At 32.4% G+C, this 22,417-nt stretch overlaps 1 protein-coding gene across 7 annotated transcripts in view; it reads left to right on the forward strand.

Annotated features, from left to right (window-relative positions):
* Positions 1-22,417, forward strand: part of LOC129797822 (uncharacterized) — a 63,893-nt gene that overhangs the window by 1,462 nt on the left and 40,014 nt on the right. For all 7 annotated transcript variants that reach the window (XR_008751362.1, XR_008751364.1, XR_008751363.1 and 4 more), the window contains 2 exons: positions 14,833-15,022; positions 17,699-17,820. Coding sequence is in view for 3 of the 7 variants with exons in the window: in XM_055840659.1 (XP_055696634.1) it covers positions 14,833-15,022; positions 17,699-17,820 (312 nt within the window). In the remaining 4 variants the exon portion in view is untranslated. The remainder of the gene's footprint in view (positions 1-14,832; positions 15,023-17,698; positions 17,821-22,417) is intronic.

The following is a 22,417-nucleotide window of genomic DNA, read 5'->3' on the forward strand; positions in this document are numbered from 1 at the left end:
GCGACATAGCTAGGCGAGATTGAAATGTATAAGAGGGACCCACAACTTTCTTACATCATCAGCTTCTATCCACCATTGTCATGGGTTTTCTCGCAGTTCAGCTCTCTTGTCTTTCCATGCAAGACGAAACAATTTGATTTTTTTCTGAAACAAAAAAAATTCCTTCAGTGACACAAAAACTCATCCCAAAAGCAATGGGAAATTTATATTAGCAATTTTGCCACTCAATTTGTGGGTGAATTGGAATGCGACCGACGTGATAGAATGGGTGAAATTATTGTGAGAGTGAGAGATAGAGAAAAGAGGCGCCCACAATATTTACTCACATAACATTGGAAGCAAGTTTGCATTTTTTTTTCAACTATAAATTTTATGTATTCCGACAAAACATACTTTTATTAATTAATTAATTTATGAGTTGGTTTCATTCCATGATTGTTTTTATTTTATTGCACGAAAGAATAAATAAGCAAATGACTCACTGGCGCGAAATTCCAAAAGTCAATAAAAATTTGGCGTCCAATCTTTTATTTCTTGTTTAATTTGGTAAATTTGTTTTGGGAGGGGACTATTGTTTTATCGTTCATAGATAATTTATTGAGAAGAATTTAACTTCAAATTGGCATTTAATTTGATTTAGAAGACTTTAAAATGATTTTTTAAAGGAAGTTTGTATAATTAATTAACATTACTTGCATGGATCAAAGCCCTAACAAATAGATAAATAAAATCAACCAAGAATAGACTAAAGAATATTCTTCTCGAGTTAGTCAATGGATTAGATTGAACTTCCAATTCTTTCAGAGTAGATAATACGTGTAAAGTTCATTTGAATTGAGATTTGGATCTTAAAAACTAGAGTAAATTGAATCGAGTAAATAAAGAAAATCTCTCTGTTCTGTGAAATTAACCTGCAGTGCAAATTCTTATTTAACCCAACTACGTATACGAATTAATTATACAATTTATAAGATGAGATCGTGATAGAAAGTCAAGTGAAATAATCCCACTTGAGTAAATATCCCCAAGATTATAGACTTCATTTCCAATGGATTGAGATGTGCCACAAAGTTTTCTCAAAGGAACATTGTAAGGAGTGTCAAAGTTGAAAGTGGAAAGGGTAATTGCACGACCAATCTCGTCCGATGTCAAACAAATTGACCAATTTCTCAAGGGGCCGGGGAATTTCTATTGAATATTCAACAAAGATGGTGAAGAGTCTTCGTGGCAATTCCATATCCTCTCATTACTCTTTTAGTAATTTTCTCAATCCCTTTTCTTCCAATCCAGTGTACTATATATAAAGATATTTTGGGAAGATGATGAAATGAGATTTTATTTATAATCAGCTCTAATTTAAATTCTCCAACGATGAAAGCTCTTGAGAAATCCCCGTGTAATCTTCTGAACTCTTTCCTCTTGCTGAATACTGTGTGAGCTTTAAGGTATCCACATCTCATCTACCGCATGTATATACATATGCAGCAGATTTAATAATGGATTATTGTGGGAAGAGATGTCTGAAAATCCAGATGAGTCACATCATTGTACGTACACATGCACTAGCGCAAGAATCGTCTTTTAATGGGTCAAATGGCAAAGTTCTTGATCTCCTTTTGTGTAAATTGCCTCTCTTGACTACTTCTTATTCCCCATGTTGATACTCTCTCGTCTCAATTCCCAAAGATAATCACTATCACCAGACTAATCGATATTCAAGACTTTAGCGCGTGGTTGTCTTGTATCATCGCAGTTTGATGATGATATCTTCTTTTCATATTCATATTGTGCTTACTTTTAAATATTTAATAAACAGTTAACTAAATGTGAATAATCAATGTGCTTTTTAAAATAAGTTTTTTTTAAATTTTATATCTAGTTAATGTGATTAGAATAATCTAAATCAAATGCATATTTTGTGAATATTTACTAATTTTTAATGTCTATTCTTTCATTAATCTTTTAAAAGCTGTTGCCACTATACGGCTATTATCATTCGATTTTATTACCTATTGTGCTATGAATAAATTTAGTTATTCTAAACACAGTCTTAGCATAAAACATATAATAAGCTGAGGTATTTATCAACATATAAAATACGCCTAATAAAGTTTCGAGTACAATTTATGATGTCAGTCAGCTAATCCTTTTCTATATAATCTTATATTTTATTAAGTCTTGTATCTTAAATCTTGTCTGTGAAACAAGCCACATTATATATCAATCAAAAGTTTGGGAATAGGTTTTCAATTTTGTACATCCTGATTTTCAAATTTCCCTTCTCAACCTACATATATTTTGTTGTACACATTGTGTGAATGGCAAAAGGTAAATCGTGCTACTCATAGTATTAACCTTTCTTTGAGTGTCCTTTTGTGAGGCTTTTGGGTAACGTCTTTGTTTCACCCCAATCTCAGTTATAGCATTTAAGCTTCTGAAGATTGTATACAGCCAATTCGTCGTTGGTACAAAATCTATCTTATTATGCGATTTCGAGGGAAAACATGTGAAGGATGTTGAGATATTTAGGATTAATGCTCGCGAGTTCGGGGTCTTCTCGCTCTGTGGGAACTTCACAACAGAAGTGAACGCAAACAATCTGCCATCGACTTCTCAGCTAATGAAGTAAATGTTGGTGTGAGGGGGGTCTTTACATAAAGACACTCGGAGCAGTGTGAAGATTGTTAAGGGTGCCAGAGCTCAGAAAGTAATTTCCGGTTCTGAGTGTGCGATACATAGATGTATTTGGCAAACAACTTTTCCTCCCAAGAGTATCTCATGTGTGTGGGAACATAGGAAAATAAGGGAATGGGAAGATGGTGTGGCAGATGATGATGGAAGGATGAAATTTGCATGTGTGCGTGATTTTGTTGATTTATTGATCGAATTCCAACGCAACGGTAGGATGAGGTGGTTGCCTCTATAGGGGAGGACGTGTGCACAGACTTTTATTTAGATGTACAAAAAAATTTTTTTTTCGTAAAATCATCATCCATCCTCTTGCCTCGTGCACGGGCTATTCCGTATGCTATATTCCATCGTCCACCCACTCATCTCTCAACGTCATGATGATTACCATTTCGCGAGGGGCATGCGGTGGATGAAATTTTTGTTGGGACTCAGTGAGGATTTTACTTGAAAGGGCATTCAGAGCACAAGAGCCAAAGGTTGGGGAAGACACTAAGCCCCTCTATGGGCACCGGATATTTATATTGTTTCACTTTGGTTTATTCATTTTTTTTTACCCACACCCTCCCTACCTCATTCTTCTACATCGTAAAATAATTTAAATATTCACATACACGTGGATTCTTTCATGAAGTTTTCAAAGCAAAATAACGTAAATTTATTATGTAGGTAACGTAAAAGTTTCAGTGCGTCTCACCAGTAAATATTCTCGTTTCCAACCATCTCGTCTTTTTTGTAATATTTGGATACATCTTTTTGAGCAAAGTACATTCTACATTCCAAGGAAATGAAGAAATTTCTTAGATACATACCTACATTTTTTTTAGTAATTTGTTCTACCTGTCGTGTTTGGATTAAATATATAATGTGCACAGTATACACATTTATATGAAATATTTTCTTCGTCATAATTTTGTACTTTGCTGATGGAAAAATAAGAAAACAATTTTAATATAATGGAAAGCATAATAAAACATACATATATTTGCTTTCATAAGATTAATTTCGCAAGGAAGTACAAACTCATTCTTGATTTATATCATCGCATTCTTCTTCTGTAAGTTACTTTAATTTAGACATGATAAGGAATTTTTCAAAGAATTTTGGTAATAAAAATGAAAATTATTATGTTTTACTGGTGTATTATACCTACAATTTTTTAAGGATCTAACATACCTTGAAATTCTACAACTAAAAATGTAAATTGTTTTCAATATTGTAGGAACCTAATATTGCTATATCAAATCTATTTTTATTGAATTTAATTTGTATTGAAAGTAATCACAAAAAATCAACAAAGTGATTTTTTAAGCTCTTTGAAGATCATTGACGTACAATGAATCAATGAAAGATGATTTCTGGGTCTATTCACGTTTCTCATGTCGAGAAAAAATGATCATGACATTTTTTCCTGACATTTTTTTTGTCATTCCCTCTCACTCCCACAAATGTATTTCCCTATCTTTCGTTTTTTTCTGACGCATGTTCACGACATTTTTTCTCAAGCTCTTGCGTAGTCAACATATTTCTTGGTTTTCTGCAATTTTCTTTGTGAATTGTGGTATTTCATCTCGTGAAAAGTGAAAAGCGGCTTGTGGAAGTGTTCTTAGTGCCTGTGAAAGTGTGAAAAGTGGAAAATCGTGGGTATTTATCGGCCAAATAAGTGAAAACAGTGAAGTTTTGACAGCAAAACATTCATTCCCGGACCAATTTTTTCCGCGTTCAGGTGGGATTCCACCACCCAGGAAGCATTTCCCTGACCCCACACAGACCTTCCATGTTGCAGATGACCTGTGGGCAGGTCCGAAAAACCTGCAGGAAGTGATTTGTGTCGTGAAAATACAGAAAAATATCTCGTAAAAATTGGTCAGGGAAAGAATGTTTTGATTTTTCACTTCGCGCATGTTCACATATTTGACCGCTAAATGACAATAAATTTCCACTTTTCACTGCTTTCTAGGCACTGTGGACTCTTTAGCTAAGCATTTTCCACTTTTCTTTGAGGAAAATATCCCCAAATGCTGAGAAAATTAATGAAAAACATGTGCATAAGAAAAAAGGCATGCCATGAAAAAAAATGTCGTGATTATGTGTCAGAGTAAGACGAAAGATAGGGAAATACATTAGTGGAAGTGAGAGGGAATGACAAAAAAAAATGTCAGGAAAAAATGTCATGATCATTTTTTCTTGACATTCTTTTCCTGCATAGCACCATTCATCATGTTTGTATACTCTTGGTATGAGGAAACAGTAATTATATTGTTTAAAAAAAATCACAAAGATGGAATCTTAAAGAAGTTAACGGTTAAATTTACTTTTTAAGACACTGATGTCCACCTCCTCAATTATTTCTTCCGCTCCACCTATTTTTCACGATTTACTTGTACTTATTTGCATGTTCATTCACGGATGATTTGTCTTAAAAGTCGCCGAGGACCTTCAATGCTCGCACGATTGACTGTAAATTTGCCATTGACCTTAACTGCTCTTTTTGTTATGATATTTTTTTCTTCTTTTGAAATCCTTCATGCTGTAATTCCGGGTTGAAAGATAAAAATTCCTTTATGGTGTTCAACAGACGGAAATATATTACATTACCCGATAATAGGATGTGCTACAAAATAGGCAAGACGTATAGAATTTACAGAATGTGTGTGGGGAACTTGTGAAATTTTTATGATTTACGAATTTATCCTTCCTGACAAATTACAGGAGGTGAAGTAGCATGAACACATAAAAAATGTCTTGTAATGCATATTCATGATTTTCCATTTTATTTATATCCTGGGATGTATTATTTTAATAAAAGTTTGACACACAGGGTGAGAAAGAAAGGTATAGCACAAACATGATATTTTGTTCCTTGAACCATTCCCATTGCCAATATGTATGTCGCCGTACATTGGCTTTGCTTCGATGAATAATACATTTGGAATTTTTCGCGCAATTTCATTTTTGTTTTTCTCTTTTTTTCACGCTCCATGTTGTGCTTTTGCTCCTCCGCAAGAGGTGTCATACAGAGTTGAACTTTATACACATATGATCGCAAGTATATTGCATTATAAACTCCTTTCGAACAAAAGAATTTTATTATTTCAGTAGATTCAAAGTGTATACATAAGTGCAAAAAAATGTGTGTTACGTCTTTTTTTTCCTGTGTCATTCTTGGCAATTTCATCTTCACAGAATATGAATTGATAGGTAAATATGTACGTATACATAGCATATGTACTACGTTCACATGGTGTATTTAATATGAAATGTGTCTTATGCTGGTGTGCCCTTTTTCCTGAGAATTTAAATTTAAAATATACATGAGGTTCATTCTTCGCTAAGCTTCTTCGTCAATTGAGAATGTAAAAATGAAATTAAAGTCAGAATTTAAATAGCCTGATTGAAAAACAGGATGGCATGGAATGAATATTCTGTGGTTATGCGTAAATAATACTGGAGGGTATGCAAAAGGTTTCAACAAAAGAAGTACTAAACTTAAAAATATTATGAATGTATATAAGTCTCTTTGAGTGGGTTTTCTCTATATGGGCCTGACTACTCTGGTGATTTTTGTGGATTCACGTTACAGCGAAATAAATGAGAGATGTGAAGAAAAGGTGAAGAAACGAGTTAACTCATCTCTTTGTGAAGTGTGTGTTTGATGATGATTTTTTTTCACTGGCAGAAGAATGATCATGACATTTTATAAAAATTTGCCAAATGATGCAAAATAATCTGTTTTGAAAGAGATCTTCAGATTTCTACAAAATATTTTTTAATGGATTTTTTTAATGTAGAAGATCCAATTTTTTTCAAATTTCCTACCACATTTTTTTGGGTAATTTTCATACCTCTACTTTCTTTTTCACACGTTACGATTTTTCTTTCGTGTTTAATTTTATTACTTTAGTACATTTGGTTGGTTAGACCTTACCAGATAAAAAGAAATGAAACGATAATAATTATTATTTTGAATGTAAGACTCGTGAAATTATTATATACATACAAGGAGAACCTATATACATTAATCTCAGATTAATCGTCACAAAAATGTAATGAAAAAGCGGAAAGACTTTTATTATTAACATCATCTTAAAGCACATCTTTTCAATGTTTTCCTCGTTTTCCTATTCGTTTTTTCTCAATATTAAGAAAAAAAAGTGAATATGAGCCAAGGAATGTAGATACTAACAGAGAATGGCAAAAAATCTATAACCAATGTCGTTCTGGGGACACTTACCTATTTTCTTTTGTCTTCTTTTTTTTAGATCAATTTCAGAGTATTTTCTCTTTTCTCAATGAAAATGTTGTCTCTTTGGTACATCCGTCTCTATATAAAAAAGTCAGTCAAAATGACGTGCGAGAATTCCTCCTTCAATATTTGCAAAATACACCGTGGGCGTGGGTGGCGGGAGTGAGAAATCAATAAAATGAAGAAAATTTGTGGTATGAGAAGTATAACGTACAAAAGGTAAATATCCTCGGGGGATTGGACATGAGAATTTGTCAAGGAAATAGTTTAACATCAATATTTTTCCGTCACCTCAATACCATTTGCTTTATATACGTATGTACGTACCTACCAATATAATATCCCGAACTGAAGCATGAGCTGCAAATAATGTCAAGTTGAGTTAAATAAAATTTTGCGGGATCTTGAACGAATGAAAAGGGTGTCACTTTCTTTGTTACCAATGATCTTGTTAATGTGTGGTTGGAGGTGTTAATCATGCGTGACTCATTGCGCATTTCCCATTGGAATAAACATTTTTTTGTAATTTACTGTTGGACCACTTTTCTAATGCTTCAATATCTTCAGATCAACCTCTATGAGTTCATTTTTTTCTACTTTCATTGTATTTTTTTATTTTTTTGTTACGTCTCTTGCTTTTTCAGCAAATTTGCGGTCTACTCACTATTGGACTACTCATTTTGCATTGAATGTGAAATTTGGGGTATATATTAATGAATTTTGTGTGGCAAAATGTTGAAGGGAGAGAATCTCCGTTATAAATGCCATTCTTTATGGCCTTGTGATACTTATATTTCTTTTTTTCATAATTATTTATGAAATTTTATCGTTCCGCCAATTACGTGATATAATAAAATTGTACACGAGGTGATTTTTCAAGAAAACAACTTCATTCGTGAGATGAAAGTCTAGCAATTGTTGTATTATTTAGGAGATAGTAATTACATAGTTTTTATACAAGCAAATGTTTTTTTTTAATGTTTGACAATGGATTTGATATGTTGTGTGATGTATGCTCTAAGAGAGAGAACAAATTTTTGGATTTAATTCAGAAATTTTGTGATAAAATATAATCGTGACAGGAAAATGAAAATGTATAGATACAAAATATGAGAACTTTAATTATAATGGGGTCTTATGCTACTTTTAAAGAAAATTACTCTTAGATATGAATAAAACTTTCCCTAAAATTTGGGGCTATCGGTATTGATGTTACAAATAAAATAAATTAATAATGAGTAGTTGTGTATGTAATTATATACATACAATACTTGTCAGTCATCATCATCTTGTAAATATTTTGCTTTTTGCAAAATCACTCAATTAACTGATGAACTGAAATTGAGTGCAACAATGGTTAGTGTTGAGGCAAAACAATGCAATATGGAAGTGCGGAATATTTACAAATAGAAAATGTTCGCATATAAGAAAATGAAGTAGATGGTAATAAAGACTAAAGAGATACCGATAAAATTGCAAGTAACGCTTTTCTGTTTACTGCGCATTGCAATAAATTAAATTTATAAGAAACTGTTAGATGGATTATGTACATTAATGTTCATTTATGCGAACATTATTAATTCACAAAGTGAAAATTTTTGGTCATGAAGAAAGTTCCTTATAGGAAAGATTCTTCTTCATTTTCTCCAACTGCCGGGAATTCAGAGAGTTTGTAATTAAAATTTAATCTATTATCTGATAAAGAACACAACCCAAAATGAGTCTGCCTTTACATTGCTGTAATTAAATTTTGGCTAAAGTACAAATTCACTGCTTGGTAAGAGAGGTGCAAGAATTAAATTATGTGTATACTTCTTTAAAAGTTAGTCAAATACATGCACTCTCAGGGTATTCTACTCCTAATTGGCCGTAGAAATCTTCATCTATACATTTTCCAGAGCGACATATCGTGGCACATAGCAAATTTACATTTTCCATTATACAATAAAGGTGAAATAATTAAATTTTTGTAATATCCCAACGAGAGAAATTGCTTGAAAATAGGGAAAATTTTCGTAAATCCGTCGGCAGGGATTTGTCGAGAATTGGTCAAAATCTCGACGCCTCGACGAAAATGGGGAATAAAGGCCTAACCAAGCAACAGCGTCAAAAGACGCTGTTCGTTGTTTTTTCTCACTTGCTCTTTGTCAAATTGTATTGCGCTGTCACTGTCAAACAAGAAACGCGGTTTCTATGTTATATAACCGCCTTTCTTGTGTAACAGTGACAGCGCGATACAATTTGACAAGGAGCAAGTGAGAAAAAACAACGAACAGCGTCTTTTGACGCTGAAGTATGGTTAAGCTTTAAAAATCCCAATTTTACTGCCGACAGTTCGTCGAAAGCATCTTCCCTATTTCTGCCCAATTGGGAAGCTGATGTCGAAACGTGGCCGACCATATTCCGACCTACCGTCGAAATAGGGCAGAAATAGGAAAAATTTTCGAAAGTATGTCGACATATATTGCTTTGATTTCCTCGTTATTTGTCTCTTTCTCTCCAATAATATTCAATTCAAACAACATATTTTTATATTCTTCTGCTCTTTTCACACATCACATGATTATATTGGGGCCTTCATGGCGTTATTTTACATAACAACAATAAAATGCCAAGACAAAATGGAACACGATATTAATAAATATTAATATTTTTATATTGCGACTTATCCTGACGCTTGGTCTTTGGAAAACCATGCCACACCCTTTTCCGTCATGAATATTTGCCATAGGCGATAAAATGCCATTGCATTTCACAAATTCAAATTTTTAATTATATTTTAATTGCACATAAAAAATAAAATTTTCCAAAACCTTGTTGAAAGTATTTTTAAAATTTCTTTACACATCCTGAAACATGTTGGTCAACTTATTTTGGATGCAAAAGTCTCAGATAATTAATAAATCGAATTTAATTTTAGCAAGTAAATTTTTGATTTGCCGCGCACGAATAAGTACGCCATTGAGCTCATTAACCTCTAAACCTTAAAGTCCATCTGTTGACAAAATATGAAATCAAGAATCTGGAGAAGGGCAGAAATTGGGAAGAAATGGGGCAAAAATTGGGAAGATTGTCGAAAGCATGTCGAATATTAGTCGACAAGTTGCCTTATTTTTTCCCTAATATTAAAGGAAATGGAGGAAGGAAAAATTTCGACAGACTGTCCACACCCAATTCCCTATTGGGAAGGCGTCGAAACTTTTTCGAGATATTTTCCACTTGGGCTGCCCAATTTTTTTACTTAAAAATAGGGCAGAAATTGGGCTGTTTGATAAGGAAATATGCCGAATATATTACGAAAGATGATTTCCTTCCAAAATAGGGCAGCTACTTTCGACATATTTTGGAAATTATTTCCACAAAGTCAACATTTGGGAAAATAGTTCTCGTTGGGATAGGGTACAGGTATTAAGATAAATTAGCTTTTTGCTATCCATATTTGTCATGCACTTTCATGGTGCTTAAATTTTCGTTCATTGTAACACATTTTTTGCACCTCTCTTTTTATTGTTCCTCTTCGATTGGTACGGAATGTTGTAGTTCAGTGTGTCACGTGTGGCCGAATCGTGGGCTGTGGACGCAATTCTGCTCAAATGAATGCTTGTTTTTGCAATATCCACACTATCAAGTCAGGGTCACTCGATGGCAGATGACATACCTTTTGTACTTTATGCTCTTTCTTGCCAGTTGAAAATTCAATTTAATTTACCATACCTTTTTTGTATAGGTAACTGCGGAGCTTCAAACTTTGAAGAAGCTTTTTTTATTTTAATAGAGTACGAAAGCGATGACAAGACTTATGGCATAATCATTGAATACATGGAACTTTTAATAAAGGAATAATTAATTTTCTTTAATTTCATATCTTTAAATTTCAATTTTTATTTAGATACGTTTTATTACAGCAAAGTTAGAATATAGGGGAGACCGGGGTTAAAAAAGTCACTTACGGGTTTAGAAAAAGCTCAAAATATCATATTTCCCAAATAGATAAAACGAAATGTATAGCTCATTTTTTTTAGGAAATTTACTGCCCTACAACTCTTTCTCAGATCATTTTGTTCTATCTAGCTAGGAAATATGATATTTTAGGCTTTTTCCAAAGCCTTAAGTGACTTTATTAGCCCCGGTCTCCCCTATATATATAAAAAAAAAAACAGTTTCACAGTTTTTAAACCTTTCTAAATTTACTAATTCATCATTTAGTGGAACCTTTCTATAAATTTACTGAATTAACAAATTCTACAGAAAAGACCGTAATGAAATGTCTTCAATAAAAGCGATTTAAAATGAAGAAAAAAATTGTTAAACTATTACTCGTTCACTATATAGAGCAAAAAACGCAGTATAGCTTTCAGCTACGACTAAAAACTATTGGAATCCAATCCGACTGCCGTAGCTTCTGTATTTCAACCGCTTATTTTGGATTAAAAAATTTCCATTAGTGGCAAAAAAGTTGGAAAATTAACAAAACTACAAACCATTATGTAATTGGAGGCACTATGTTTTCTCTTCTATCGTGCTCAATGCGAGAGAGCAAGTACTCGTCGTACATAAAAATGAAATTAGATGTAATGTTGAGTGAATATGGAAGAGTGTTAGTTGCATCAATGTTGCGTGCGATATAATCGCGGCATGTGAATGGATGGTATGGGTTGTCTTGAGGTGCGGGAGGGAAGATACGATTACTGATGAAGAGAATGGAGTGCAATTTGGCATTCACGGCTACTTTGCTACTCGGCTTGATATGGTATTAACGGCAAGAAGTGAATGAGAGAGTGTTGGATAAATATGAGATGAGGGAGTACCGATGTTATGTATATATTGTAGGTATATATGGCGAACTTACCTAGGGCAGAAGGAGTAGAAATCGCATATCACTCTAAGTACTGTAGTGCGAAAACCTGTTGGTGCCGTCAACCTTTGACTAAAGGTATATAATATTGTATACAAATGCAAAATTCTACGATGAGTGGTTAGATGGTGGGAGATGCATGCTGTTGCAAGTTATGGAAAAGGGGTATTATTCACTTTACTGAGAGAGTGTACTATACATTTAGAACGAATTTTGATGCGCTACTAACCGAATCTTATAAAAATGCATTAGATGTGTGTATATTGTATATGTACTGTACATATATATGTACCTACTCAAGGCTATTCGCTGCTGTTTGTGAGTTTTCATGCTATGAATATTCCCTTTATGCTCACTGTTTACGCTATTTTAGCTTACGCCTTGCAGTAACTACACACTTTTATTTGTTCATCTTAAATATGCAAATATATTCCCTAGAATGCATTTTTCAATTTGTATTCGTGCTCACGTACAAAAAGAATCACAGCTCAAAGGAGGAAAAAAATGTAACGAGATACAAAAAAAGACCTTTGATCTTCAGGAAAACCCCAAAAAATACCAAATATTCAACGTTTGGGTAGTCAGCGTAAAAGAACTTTCTGCTCCCACTATTCTCATGTAATTTGGCGCTTTTATGATTATTTTGGTATTCTTGAATGGTGAACGTTATATAATATTCCGTGAAATTTTGGTAATTTTTTTTGTGTTGGATGCGGTGCTGAAAGTGTTAAAGATTTGTATGATAATATTTTTGCCTTTATATTCAAGTTTGTAGTTTTTATGAGGTATGAAAGAAGATATTTATATAAATGAAAAATATTCAATGATAAAGAAAATATGAATGTTTAGTATCTGTCTATGTTTACGAAGTTATACATAGAAGAATTTAATAAGTTTGCTAAAATGATTGTGGATAAGAGATAAGCATTTAAAATATTTAGATAGAATTTCCCATTCCCTAAAAGCAATATGTAGATTCTTCCCCAATTTTGTCTTAAATTCAACAAATTAATTGAAGATCTACCCCACATCTTCTCTTGATTATAGTCGCCATAACAATGATAAATAATGCAAATGTAGATTTCTAGAGATTTTTTTTCATTTGGTCTCAAATGGGAAATGGAAAAACAAGGAGAACTATAGGTACATAAATGAAACGTTTCTCTGCATTGATTTACATAATTCTTTTCTTGGATTCAATAAATCCACAACAGCAAAAAGCTCTCAAAGTACTTTGTCAGCAAAGTGGAATTTGCAATGCTTTCTCTTTCACTCAATTTTCTATTCAATATTGTTTTTTTTTTGTCAACTGAAATTTCTTCCCATTTGCGTATTTCCGCTACTGTTCTTAAGTTTTGCATAGACTTTTCATTCAATGGGAAAAAAATCGATTCTTCAGTGGCAAACGACTCCTAGGAGGACCAAGTGAAAAATGTAGCATTTATAAAACCAATAACCGATAGTCTAAATTCAAACTGTCTATTGATGCGTCTATATAGTTGAATGGAAGCCAAAAAGATTTTCTTTTTAGGAAGAATAACATTGCTGGCAGAGATGTGGGGTTGGGGTTATTGTCATTTGAATATTAAATTTCAATTCGATTCAGCAATACCATTTGTGGAATATTTTCGAAGATTTATCTCTTATACATGTATGTATGTAATATATAAAAATTTCGGAAGCTTTTCAATTTGTGCATTGTTGCTGGCTGTTGCTGAAGGGTTGAGAAAGAAAAAAATACACTGTGAGATAGAAATGTTGAAATGTGTAGATAAACACAACTCACGTTATATCTAAAAAAATTAAAATTTTATTTTTAAAGGATTCTTCTATATTGATCTAATTTGCAAATTGCAAATGAAATTTGAAAATGTAAATAAATAAAAAAATGTTGTTCTACAAAAATAACAACGTTCATTCAAACAAAATGGAAAATTGTGGTTTTCCGTCTCTTAATTTGGGTACTATGAATGTCCAGGATTGAATGAAAGTTTTCCTGTTTAATTTTCAATTTGATATACACATTTATATGTACTCGAAAATGTACCGTTGAAGTTATGCATTTGTCGAAAAAAATGCATCAAAAGTTCTCCAAATTAATTTGAATAATTTAGCATTGCTTTAGGGTATGTGTGATTAAGAATTTAATTTTGCTTTCTGCTTTTTGGTAACATTATAATTTTTCCAATTAAAAAAAGTACATGGGAAAATATCAAAGGCAATTTTTCGTTTGAATAAAAAAACGTATAAAATTTTTCAATTAAAATAAGGTCTTCCCCTTTTATATTAATTGATGTTCCTCACGAAAGGAAAATAAGCAAAAAGATAAAAGAGTTGAGAAGAAAAATAATGCAAAAGGAACATACAAAAAGACTACCTATTAAAGATACTGACCGCTCAGGAATTATTTTCTCACTCTTAAAATGTTTAAAGATAATTTATTGTGGTTAGTGTTAATTTATTATTAATTCTTCCCCTGAATAACTTACTATCAAAGTATGAGGTAACATGAGGGAGACTGGGATGGAACTCCATTGTGATTTTATTTTGATAAATAATATTATTGCAGTCTCATCACTTGTTTAAGTTCAATTTGTTCTGTCTCTATCTGTACATACTGAGGAACTTGGGTCACCCACTCTACTACCTCAAGCTTCTCTATTCTATGTTAAGAGAATAAGGAACTCGACTGCTTTTATATAATTAAATTAAAATTTGATTCTTTTTTTTTAATTCTTGGCTTTTAATTTCTGAAAATTATAACATTCGTACTCTTTGTTACACAACTTCGTGCTCTTCAAATTGGAACTAATTTTGTAACCTTGAAAGCTACTTTAAAAAAATGCTTAAGAATCAACAGTGGGGCAGAATCTCTAAAAAATTCCAAACTACTGGAAACTGAGCGCAATACATTGAAATTTAAAGTATCAATATACACAGAGAATACTTTTTAGCACCATCATCTTAGATTTATTAAGAGTACCTTCAAAATTAATTCTTTTTAGCATTTTTACTATAAATCTGTTTGTTTTGTTCATTGCAGGCTCGGCCGTGAGTATAAATTCATACATCCGCCACTGGGAGGCCGCCAAATACGACAGATCCGAACTCGAAGTAGCTCACCGTCACCACGAGCTTCATCGTCGCAGACGTCGAGATGTGGGCTACGATTCGTCGAAACCCGATTATGGTCCTGGGCAAACAATCAGATTGCGTTTCTCAGCTCATGATAGGTAGGTGGAAAAAAATTTCTTTACCATTATTGATATTTGCATGAAATGGGAGATTTTTTCTCCAGTTCAGTACACGAATGTCATTGAATTCAATATGTACGTACATTACATACTTGTATTATAATTACATATACACAATGTTATTTCAATTTATGCTATTGTTATTAAATAAATTCAAGATTATGTTTTCTAACTGAAGCAATATTGTTTTGTAATGGTAATGCTTTAAACCTTTAATTATTTATGTAAATTCTGTTAATTAATTGCCATTAAATACGCATAATATTATGTAGGTGTTATTTGCAATTGATTTTTTAGTTCTTTTTTCGACGGTTCTTTATTTTACTTATTCGGTGTAACGGGTGTAACAGATATAAATGAAGAAGAGGGATAACAAAAGAAATGGTGACATATTGTACTTCTTAGAATAAAAGTATTGCATGACTTGGAACACAAGTTTTACATTAGGAGAGCACTATAAGGACAAAATGATGAAATTCCAGGGCGCGAAATAGCAACTTTATCTCATCCCGCAACAATATGTATTGCATATAAACATTTTATAGTTACCCTCAAGCACGTATATAAATTATATATAGGTAGATTATTATATAACAAGAGATGAAGAGAAGAAAAAACATTAAAACAATGCAAATTTTTCGATATACATATAGGTACCAAGAGTTGGTAAGATTTAAAATTACTACAATCACAATGACGATAACAACAAAACCTATGTAACTACTGATTACAGTTTAGCACATAGTCTTTGCCAAAAGTTCGGGTTTTTCCCATGAGAACTTGCAAGATTGTTTGGTGAGTGGATGAAATTAATTTCTTGTGTGAGTATGGTTTACCCACACACAGCTGCCTCGGGGAGAATATTTTCTTATTTAGGGTGTGGTTCATGGAGAGGGTGCTTGGACTCTTTAATGCATTCATTTCATTAATTCCCTCGCACTTGTTTATAGCATTGGCATTTCTACAATGGTACATCAACTGTGAGGTTAGTTAGGAATAATCATATTGGTCAGTGAATTCCAAACATTCCTGGGGGAATTTCGCGTGCCACATGACGCAGCCATGTAGTAGAGTAATTTGATGTGGACAGTCAAATTGTACTTTTGGTGGGTTTGATGCGGTTGTTGTGACTGTGAGAGCAAGGCATGTTATGTCGATACGGCATGTGTCCTCTCTCAAAATGGATTAGAGACTCTTGCTGAACCTTATTCCATAGATTGTCGACATTATAATGCCATGAATAACAATTAGCAATTTGTTTTTTCTCAACGTGGGCTTTGTTGTCTGGCCACTTGATAATTGTACTATAATAAAGTTCATCAGCACATAGCTATATTAATCTGTGCGGGTGTTGTTTTTGAAATGATGAGTAATTTTTGCTATTTTCTCCACTTTTCTTGCTTCTTATATCGTATACCAGTCATTTCTTCTCAAATTATTATTTTCTCATTATGCATAACCAAGGTGTGGAAATATTCTTCGTGAGACATTCTTCATTAATTCCTACATTTTCTTATATTAAACCTTATAAATATTAATTTGTTTTGAAAACTTTATATAAAACCGCAACCTGCAGTGACAGTACTTTTCTGCTCATTACCTTCTCTTGAAAACTTATGCTATCATGCGCATCTCGGGAATAAAGTAACTCCTTGAGGTTCAGAAAATTTTAACTGTGAGACATTCCTGTCTTATGTAATAAGATATATTTATAAATGATTTAAAAAAGAAAATAAAACAAACATAAATAGAATTTTGTTGGTATAATGCATTATTGAAATATGTTTTACTTGCAACTTGCATTAGAACTTTTGGCCAAGTAATATAACACATGTGACTGAATAATAAATTTATCTTGTTATTTAAACAACGTTCAAATATTTTGCAAAAGGATAAATTCCTATTTAATTAACTTTAACAAGTATATGTGTGCGTATCATTTTGAACGTTTCCATTAAATATATGTAGGTATAATGCAATTTTCATGAGTTTTCTCAGAACACAAATTAAGGGGTGGCACAGATGATGTGCTATGCATGTAAAGTTTGGCGTTTTTGTATAACTTGCACATGGTGTTAAGGGAAAATATATTGTCTATTTGGTGTTGCTGTAAGAGTATCATTCTACTTCTTAATCTTAAACTGTGTATTTGTTCACTAAACTTTCTTAGTTTATTTAATAAGAAATTTTATCTTTTATATCTTATATGTTGAATCTTTTTTGCAAAATCGATTTCAGATTTAAATTAAAAATAAAATTGAAAAAAAAATTTAAATTTAATTATGTTTATATAGCTTTTTATGGAATAATTTATAGAAACCTATACACTCCAGGGAAAGGTTACATTTGGACAAATCTCCCTCATAAGCCTGGGACAAAAAAAATAATATTTTAATTAGCTCAATAATATTATTATTAATTGAATATTAATATAATTTTATGAGTAGGTACCACAAAATAAAATTTTATTTCATCTCACACTCGGTGTATGAATTTGTAATTAACATTAAGCGAGTTATAATGCAAAAAAATAATGTTTATCGAATATACATATATATTTTTTTATTTAAATTAAACATTCAAATGTGTGTTTAAATGGAAAAAAAGTCATTATAATTTTAAATGAAATCGTTTTATTGATTTATTTTTTTCCAGGGAATTTCGGTTGCTACTACACGAAGATCCCCAGTCTATATTTAGCCCTAATGTTGAAATTGAGAACACTCTAGGACCATTAGATTTTGACGTGTCTCGCATTTATAGTGGCACTCTCGAAGGTAAGTGACTTTTACTTATATGTATGCAACATTTACTTATATAGTTGAGAAACATCGACTGAGATTTTATCGAAAGTTCTTATTACGATTCTATTGAGAAAAGAGCTTTCCATGGAAACCCGTGTGCATTGTGACAATTTCAATGTACCTACCTATGTTTCATATTTTATACAAACTCATACTAAAGGATGTAGTAGCTTTTATACTACATACTATTCATATTTTGCATCTGATACGTATGCAGTAAAAGCTTTTGTGGTAGATTCTTGAGATTTTTTTTGACAATAAAACTTAAATAAAACCTAAAAAAAATATCAACATAGTGTTAATGAACTCGTAACCTTTCACATTGTATAAACGCCTCTGCTATTAAAATACCCGTAAAATTGCGTCGCATTGTTAAGTTTCCCAAAGAATGGCTAGACAGGGGTAGACAGACACTATAAAATTTTATCCTGTTAAGCATATCTGGTCGCAAAGCTATAAAACTTATGGTCATAAAATGTAATGCCTAGTAATGAATGATTAAATTAAATATTTAGCAAATATTTTATTAAAGGAATCCTTTTTTTCTGTTGATAAATGGTATTTTTTCTTCTCTTGTACTGTCGTGTAAATAAATTACGTTTCAAGCAGTAATCCATTGTGTAACATCGCAGCTTAAAGAATTGAAGTTGCTCTGAGTGTTTCATAGACATTTAGAATAAATGAATTTTTACGAAATTAAATTATAATTAAAATTTGAAATCCAGAATTATGCTGCAGAAAGGAAATAAAACATAGGCATAAGTCAGAATTCAAATTTTTCATTGATATAGCTTCCTAAAATATGTCCCTTTATAGTTATGATACACCAAGGATAGGACGTGTATACATTATACGTAACTTAATGGAATTATAGGATGTGAGAATGGATTCAAAAATATCCAGAGGGTACACTTACCTAATAATTTACGACAATGTGCTGTAGGATCAGCGATAATCCACAGGATGGGGAGATACTTAATTAACTTTTTTTTTTAGGATGTCCTTCCGCCTCTTTTGGTGTGTGTGTATATACCGGTAGAGTGTTAAATATGATGTGTCGACAGGTGTTTGTTGACTTCATTATGCAGAATATACTATAGTTACACCTCTTCGGAAGAGATTTCATATAAGGGGATGATTTATGAAGATCGTTGTATCTACATATTTAGTTATTTAGTTTATAAACACAACACCGGGTTTTCACTGTATATACACTTCACTACCTATGTATTACTATTGATTTTTTGCAGTGTAAACTATCTTAATACGAGTTCTGCTGAGCCATGAGACATTTTGAGATTCATATCTCGTGTTGGTCCTTTTATAATAAAAATAAATCCATAATACATATAATATTGACTGGGTATTTGGAAAAGGATGCTTTTTGGAAGAAGGTCAGTGTCAGTGGGCTTTAAGTTTACCGGATTTATTGGACTTTAAGCCTTGGGACCGTATTCCACCATATGAGCCACTTTCCCAAAGCTTCACTGAATCTGAATTAGGGAGCAAAAAAGTGTCATATAAAAGCTATATTTGGCCATTTTAACGTTTCCATCAAATCCTTCACCGTCTCTACTCCGTGATATGGCGAAAGTTATAATCTAAAGTTGATACGTGGGGATCGATAACGGCTTGGAGATGACTCAAATTTATTCTCAAATGGTAGGAGTTAGATTTTTTTGACAAGGTGTTATGTATATGAGAAAATAAGTAAGTTAAGGCATTGAAAAGTATGTGGGCAGTTTTTTCTTCACATAAAATATGCTTAAATGAAAATTTTATAGAATTTGCCAAGAATAAATCCATTGTGAGGTGAAGTGGAGCAGACAATGACGATGTATTGTGTGGGGTTTTAAAAGTGTTGGTTGGAAAGCGGAAAAAAGGTGAAAATTATGTTTGGTGACTAAAAGTTTTCCCCTCTACAAAGGTATCTCAAGCAATGTCTCTTGAATTGCAGTGGGGTTGTAAAGTTTTTCTTTTACTTAGGGAGTTTTTGTGGAAAAATTGCGAAATCCTCACACATCGAGTCGACCTCTGTGTCGTCCTACTAAATTATTAACTGAGGCCAAGTGTGGCGATGTATCTCTACGCATTTTATATATACGTGCACATGTCTTTGGGATACATTGTTGTTCGTATGAGACAAACAAAAGGGTAGGACATAAAAGCATAAGGGTATCAACTTGAGGGAAATGAATAATGTAATACAATTATGAAAGTAGGTGAAATAATGCTGAGTTATTGCCATGAAATGTACACATATATCATTGTTCTACATGCTCGTAAATTGAATAAACATCTCCGAAAATTTTGCCTGCAAGTTTTAAACCAAAAATGTACCTATACCCGTACATAACTGTGGCTTATTAAAAAATATTTTAAATACATTAATTTAATTTTTGATGATTGTCAATTGCTAAAAAAAATTCGATTTCTGAATGCTTTAAAAAGTTTTGAAGATAACAAATAAAATACAACAATGCATAACAATTTTTCCTACAAAAAAAATTATAAAATCAATAATATGATATGGTTATTTTTTTGGATTTGTTTCATAAACACAAATATGATTTTCAAACCTTTTATGGCCGTATTGATGCAATGCGATATCCAATTATTCATTTAATCTGCAATACATATTGAATCCTAGAAGATCCTTCTCTAATTTCACTACAAATCCAATTTGAAAACCACACTGAATGCAAAATGATACCCACTTACGATGATGAAATGAAAATGTATTTGAGAAAATTGGAAAATTCGTCGTTGACAAATTAGGGGTAAATTGTGACGAGGGTGAAATAAGCAGAAAAAAAAGAAATTGAAAACTCACCAAGTGTATTTGAAGGTCTCATTGCGAATGAAATATTAAAGTTTCACCTCCACCGCGTGAGACTTCTTAATTATATTTATTGCTTGTAATATTTTTTGTGGAGATAAATTTCGCAATTTGGTTCAATTTGGTCCAATTCGGTTGTTATATGTACTGTGTACATAAATATAGGTATCTATAAATACTTTATGTGGAATGGAAAACTTTTATTTTAAGCTGAGGGTTCCCATTCCACAAGCAGAAGCTCTTATTCCATTTCATAATTAAAAACTTTTTCGTGGTGTCAAGTTTTGTGGCAACAACATTTGCTACCCTAATAATGGCAAAAAAGGGGGAACGAAAGTATTATGAGTTTCTTTCCCTTTTTTTTTGAATTCTTTTCCTTGGTTGGATGTCAATAAATTAAATTTTATTGATTTATTTCATACATATAAACAAGTAAAATCACTATAGTTTGTTCAGTTTGCCTTCCGTTGGATTTACCTAAAGCGGGACAATTGAGATTTTTTTGTGAATCTTTTTAAAGGGTTTTCTTTAGCATTAAAAAAGTAAATTTGTGACAGGCAGCCATCTCAAAAGTATTCTCTTTCATTTTTACTTCTCAATGCGATTGAAAATAAAATAAAAATCAACGATGGCCTTAAGGCTAATATACACGAGGACGAACATCAAACTAATATGTTTAGTTTTGCAAATAAAGCCATATAAAAGTTAATCCAGTGGAGAAACATTTTATACTGCCGCGCATTGTAATTCTTTTTTTAGGCTTTACCATTTGAATATTGAACTAATGGTTTTATTTAACTTAGGAATATAAAATTTTCGATTAGAAATGTTTTACATATACCTTCATTCTACTATATTTCTAGAGCCTCTATAGCTACATGTATAGATAAATTTCTATTATATACTAAATTCATTCATCCATGCCTCAAGTATAGGTAGCATTGTGTACAAATATATAATGTTATTGAATAGAAAATTGGGAATCTTCTTCAGTAAATAAAAAAAAATACATTGCGATGTATTCAGGAAGAAGATGCTATTTGTACTACTTGTTATTCATCTTGCTGTTTACAGTGAGTGACATTGCTCAAATTCAAATAAATCATTGAACAATTAGTTGGTATACCACAATCGTGGCATACCAAGTATTGTAATCGTCGGAAAAACCGACCACCTCAGATCGGGTTCAAACTTGGTATGAGCACGTTTTAGACAACCCACATTACGAAAATGGTGGTGGAAAATTTTTGATCCGGCCGGCCTGCCGGCCGGCCTGCCGGCCGGCCTGCCGGCCTCTGCGCCAAACTTTGCCTTATATCTCGAGAACGGTAACAGATAGAAACTTCCGGTTTGAAGTTTTCTATAGAAATGTGGGTGTAAAATTTTGTTTTTTCGTATTTTAAAAATCCAAGATGGCCGCCATCCGCCATTTTGAAATACCGTCAACCACTTCCCTTACAGCTAGAGATCTGAAATTTTAGTATGTTGTAGAGCTCAGTGAGTTGTTTTCATCAACAAATCATACTTGAAAATCGGTCAAGCGGTTTAGCAAATATGGCGGCCTAAAGCAAAAAGTGTTTTTTCGATATATCTCGAGAACGGCTTGACCGATTTTGACCATCTTGGTATCAAACGAAAGGTTTCTGGAAGCCCTACAACAGTCTAAAACATTCCAAGTTCCAAAAACATCCGCAAGAGGCGCTAAAATCAAAAACAAAAAATGCCTAACTT

The sequence above is a fragment of the Lutzomyia longipalpis genome, chromosome 1 (assembly GCF_024334085.1).
Source record: "Lutzomyia longipalpis isolate SR_M1_2022 chromosome 1, ASM2433408v1".
Lineage (NCBI taxonomy): Eukaryota > Metazoa > Arthropoda > Insecta > Diptera > Psychodidae > Lutzomyia > Lutzomyia longipalpis.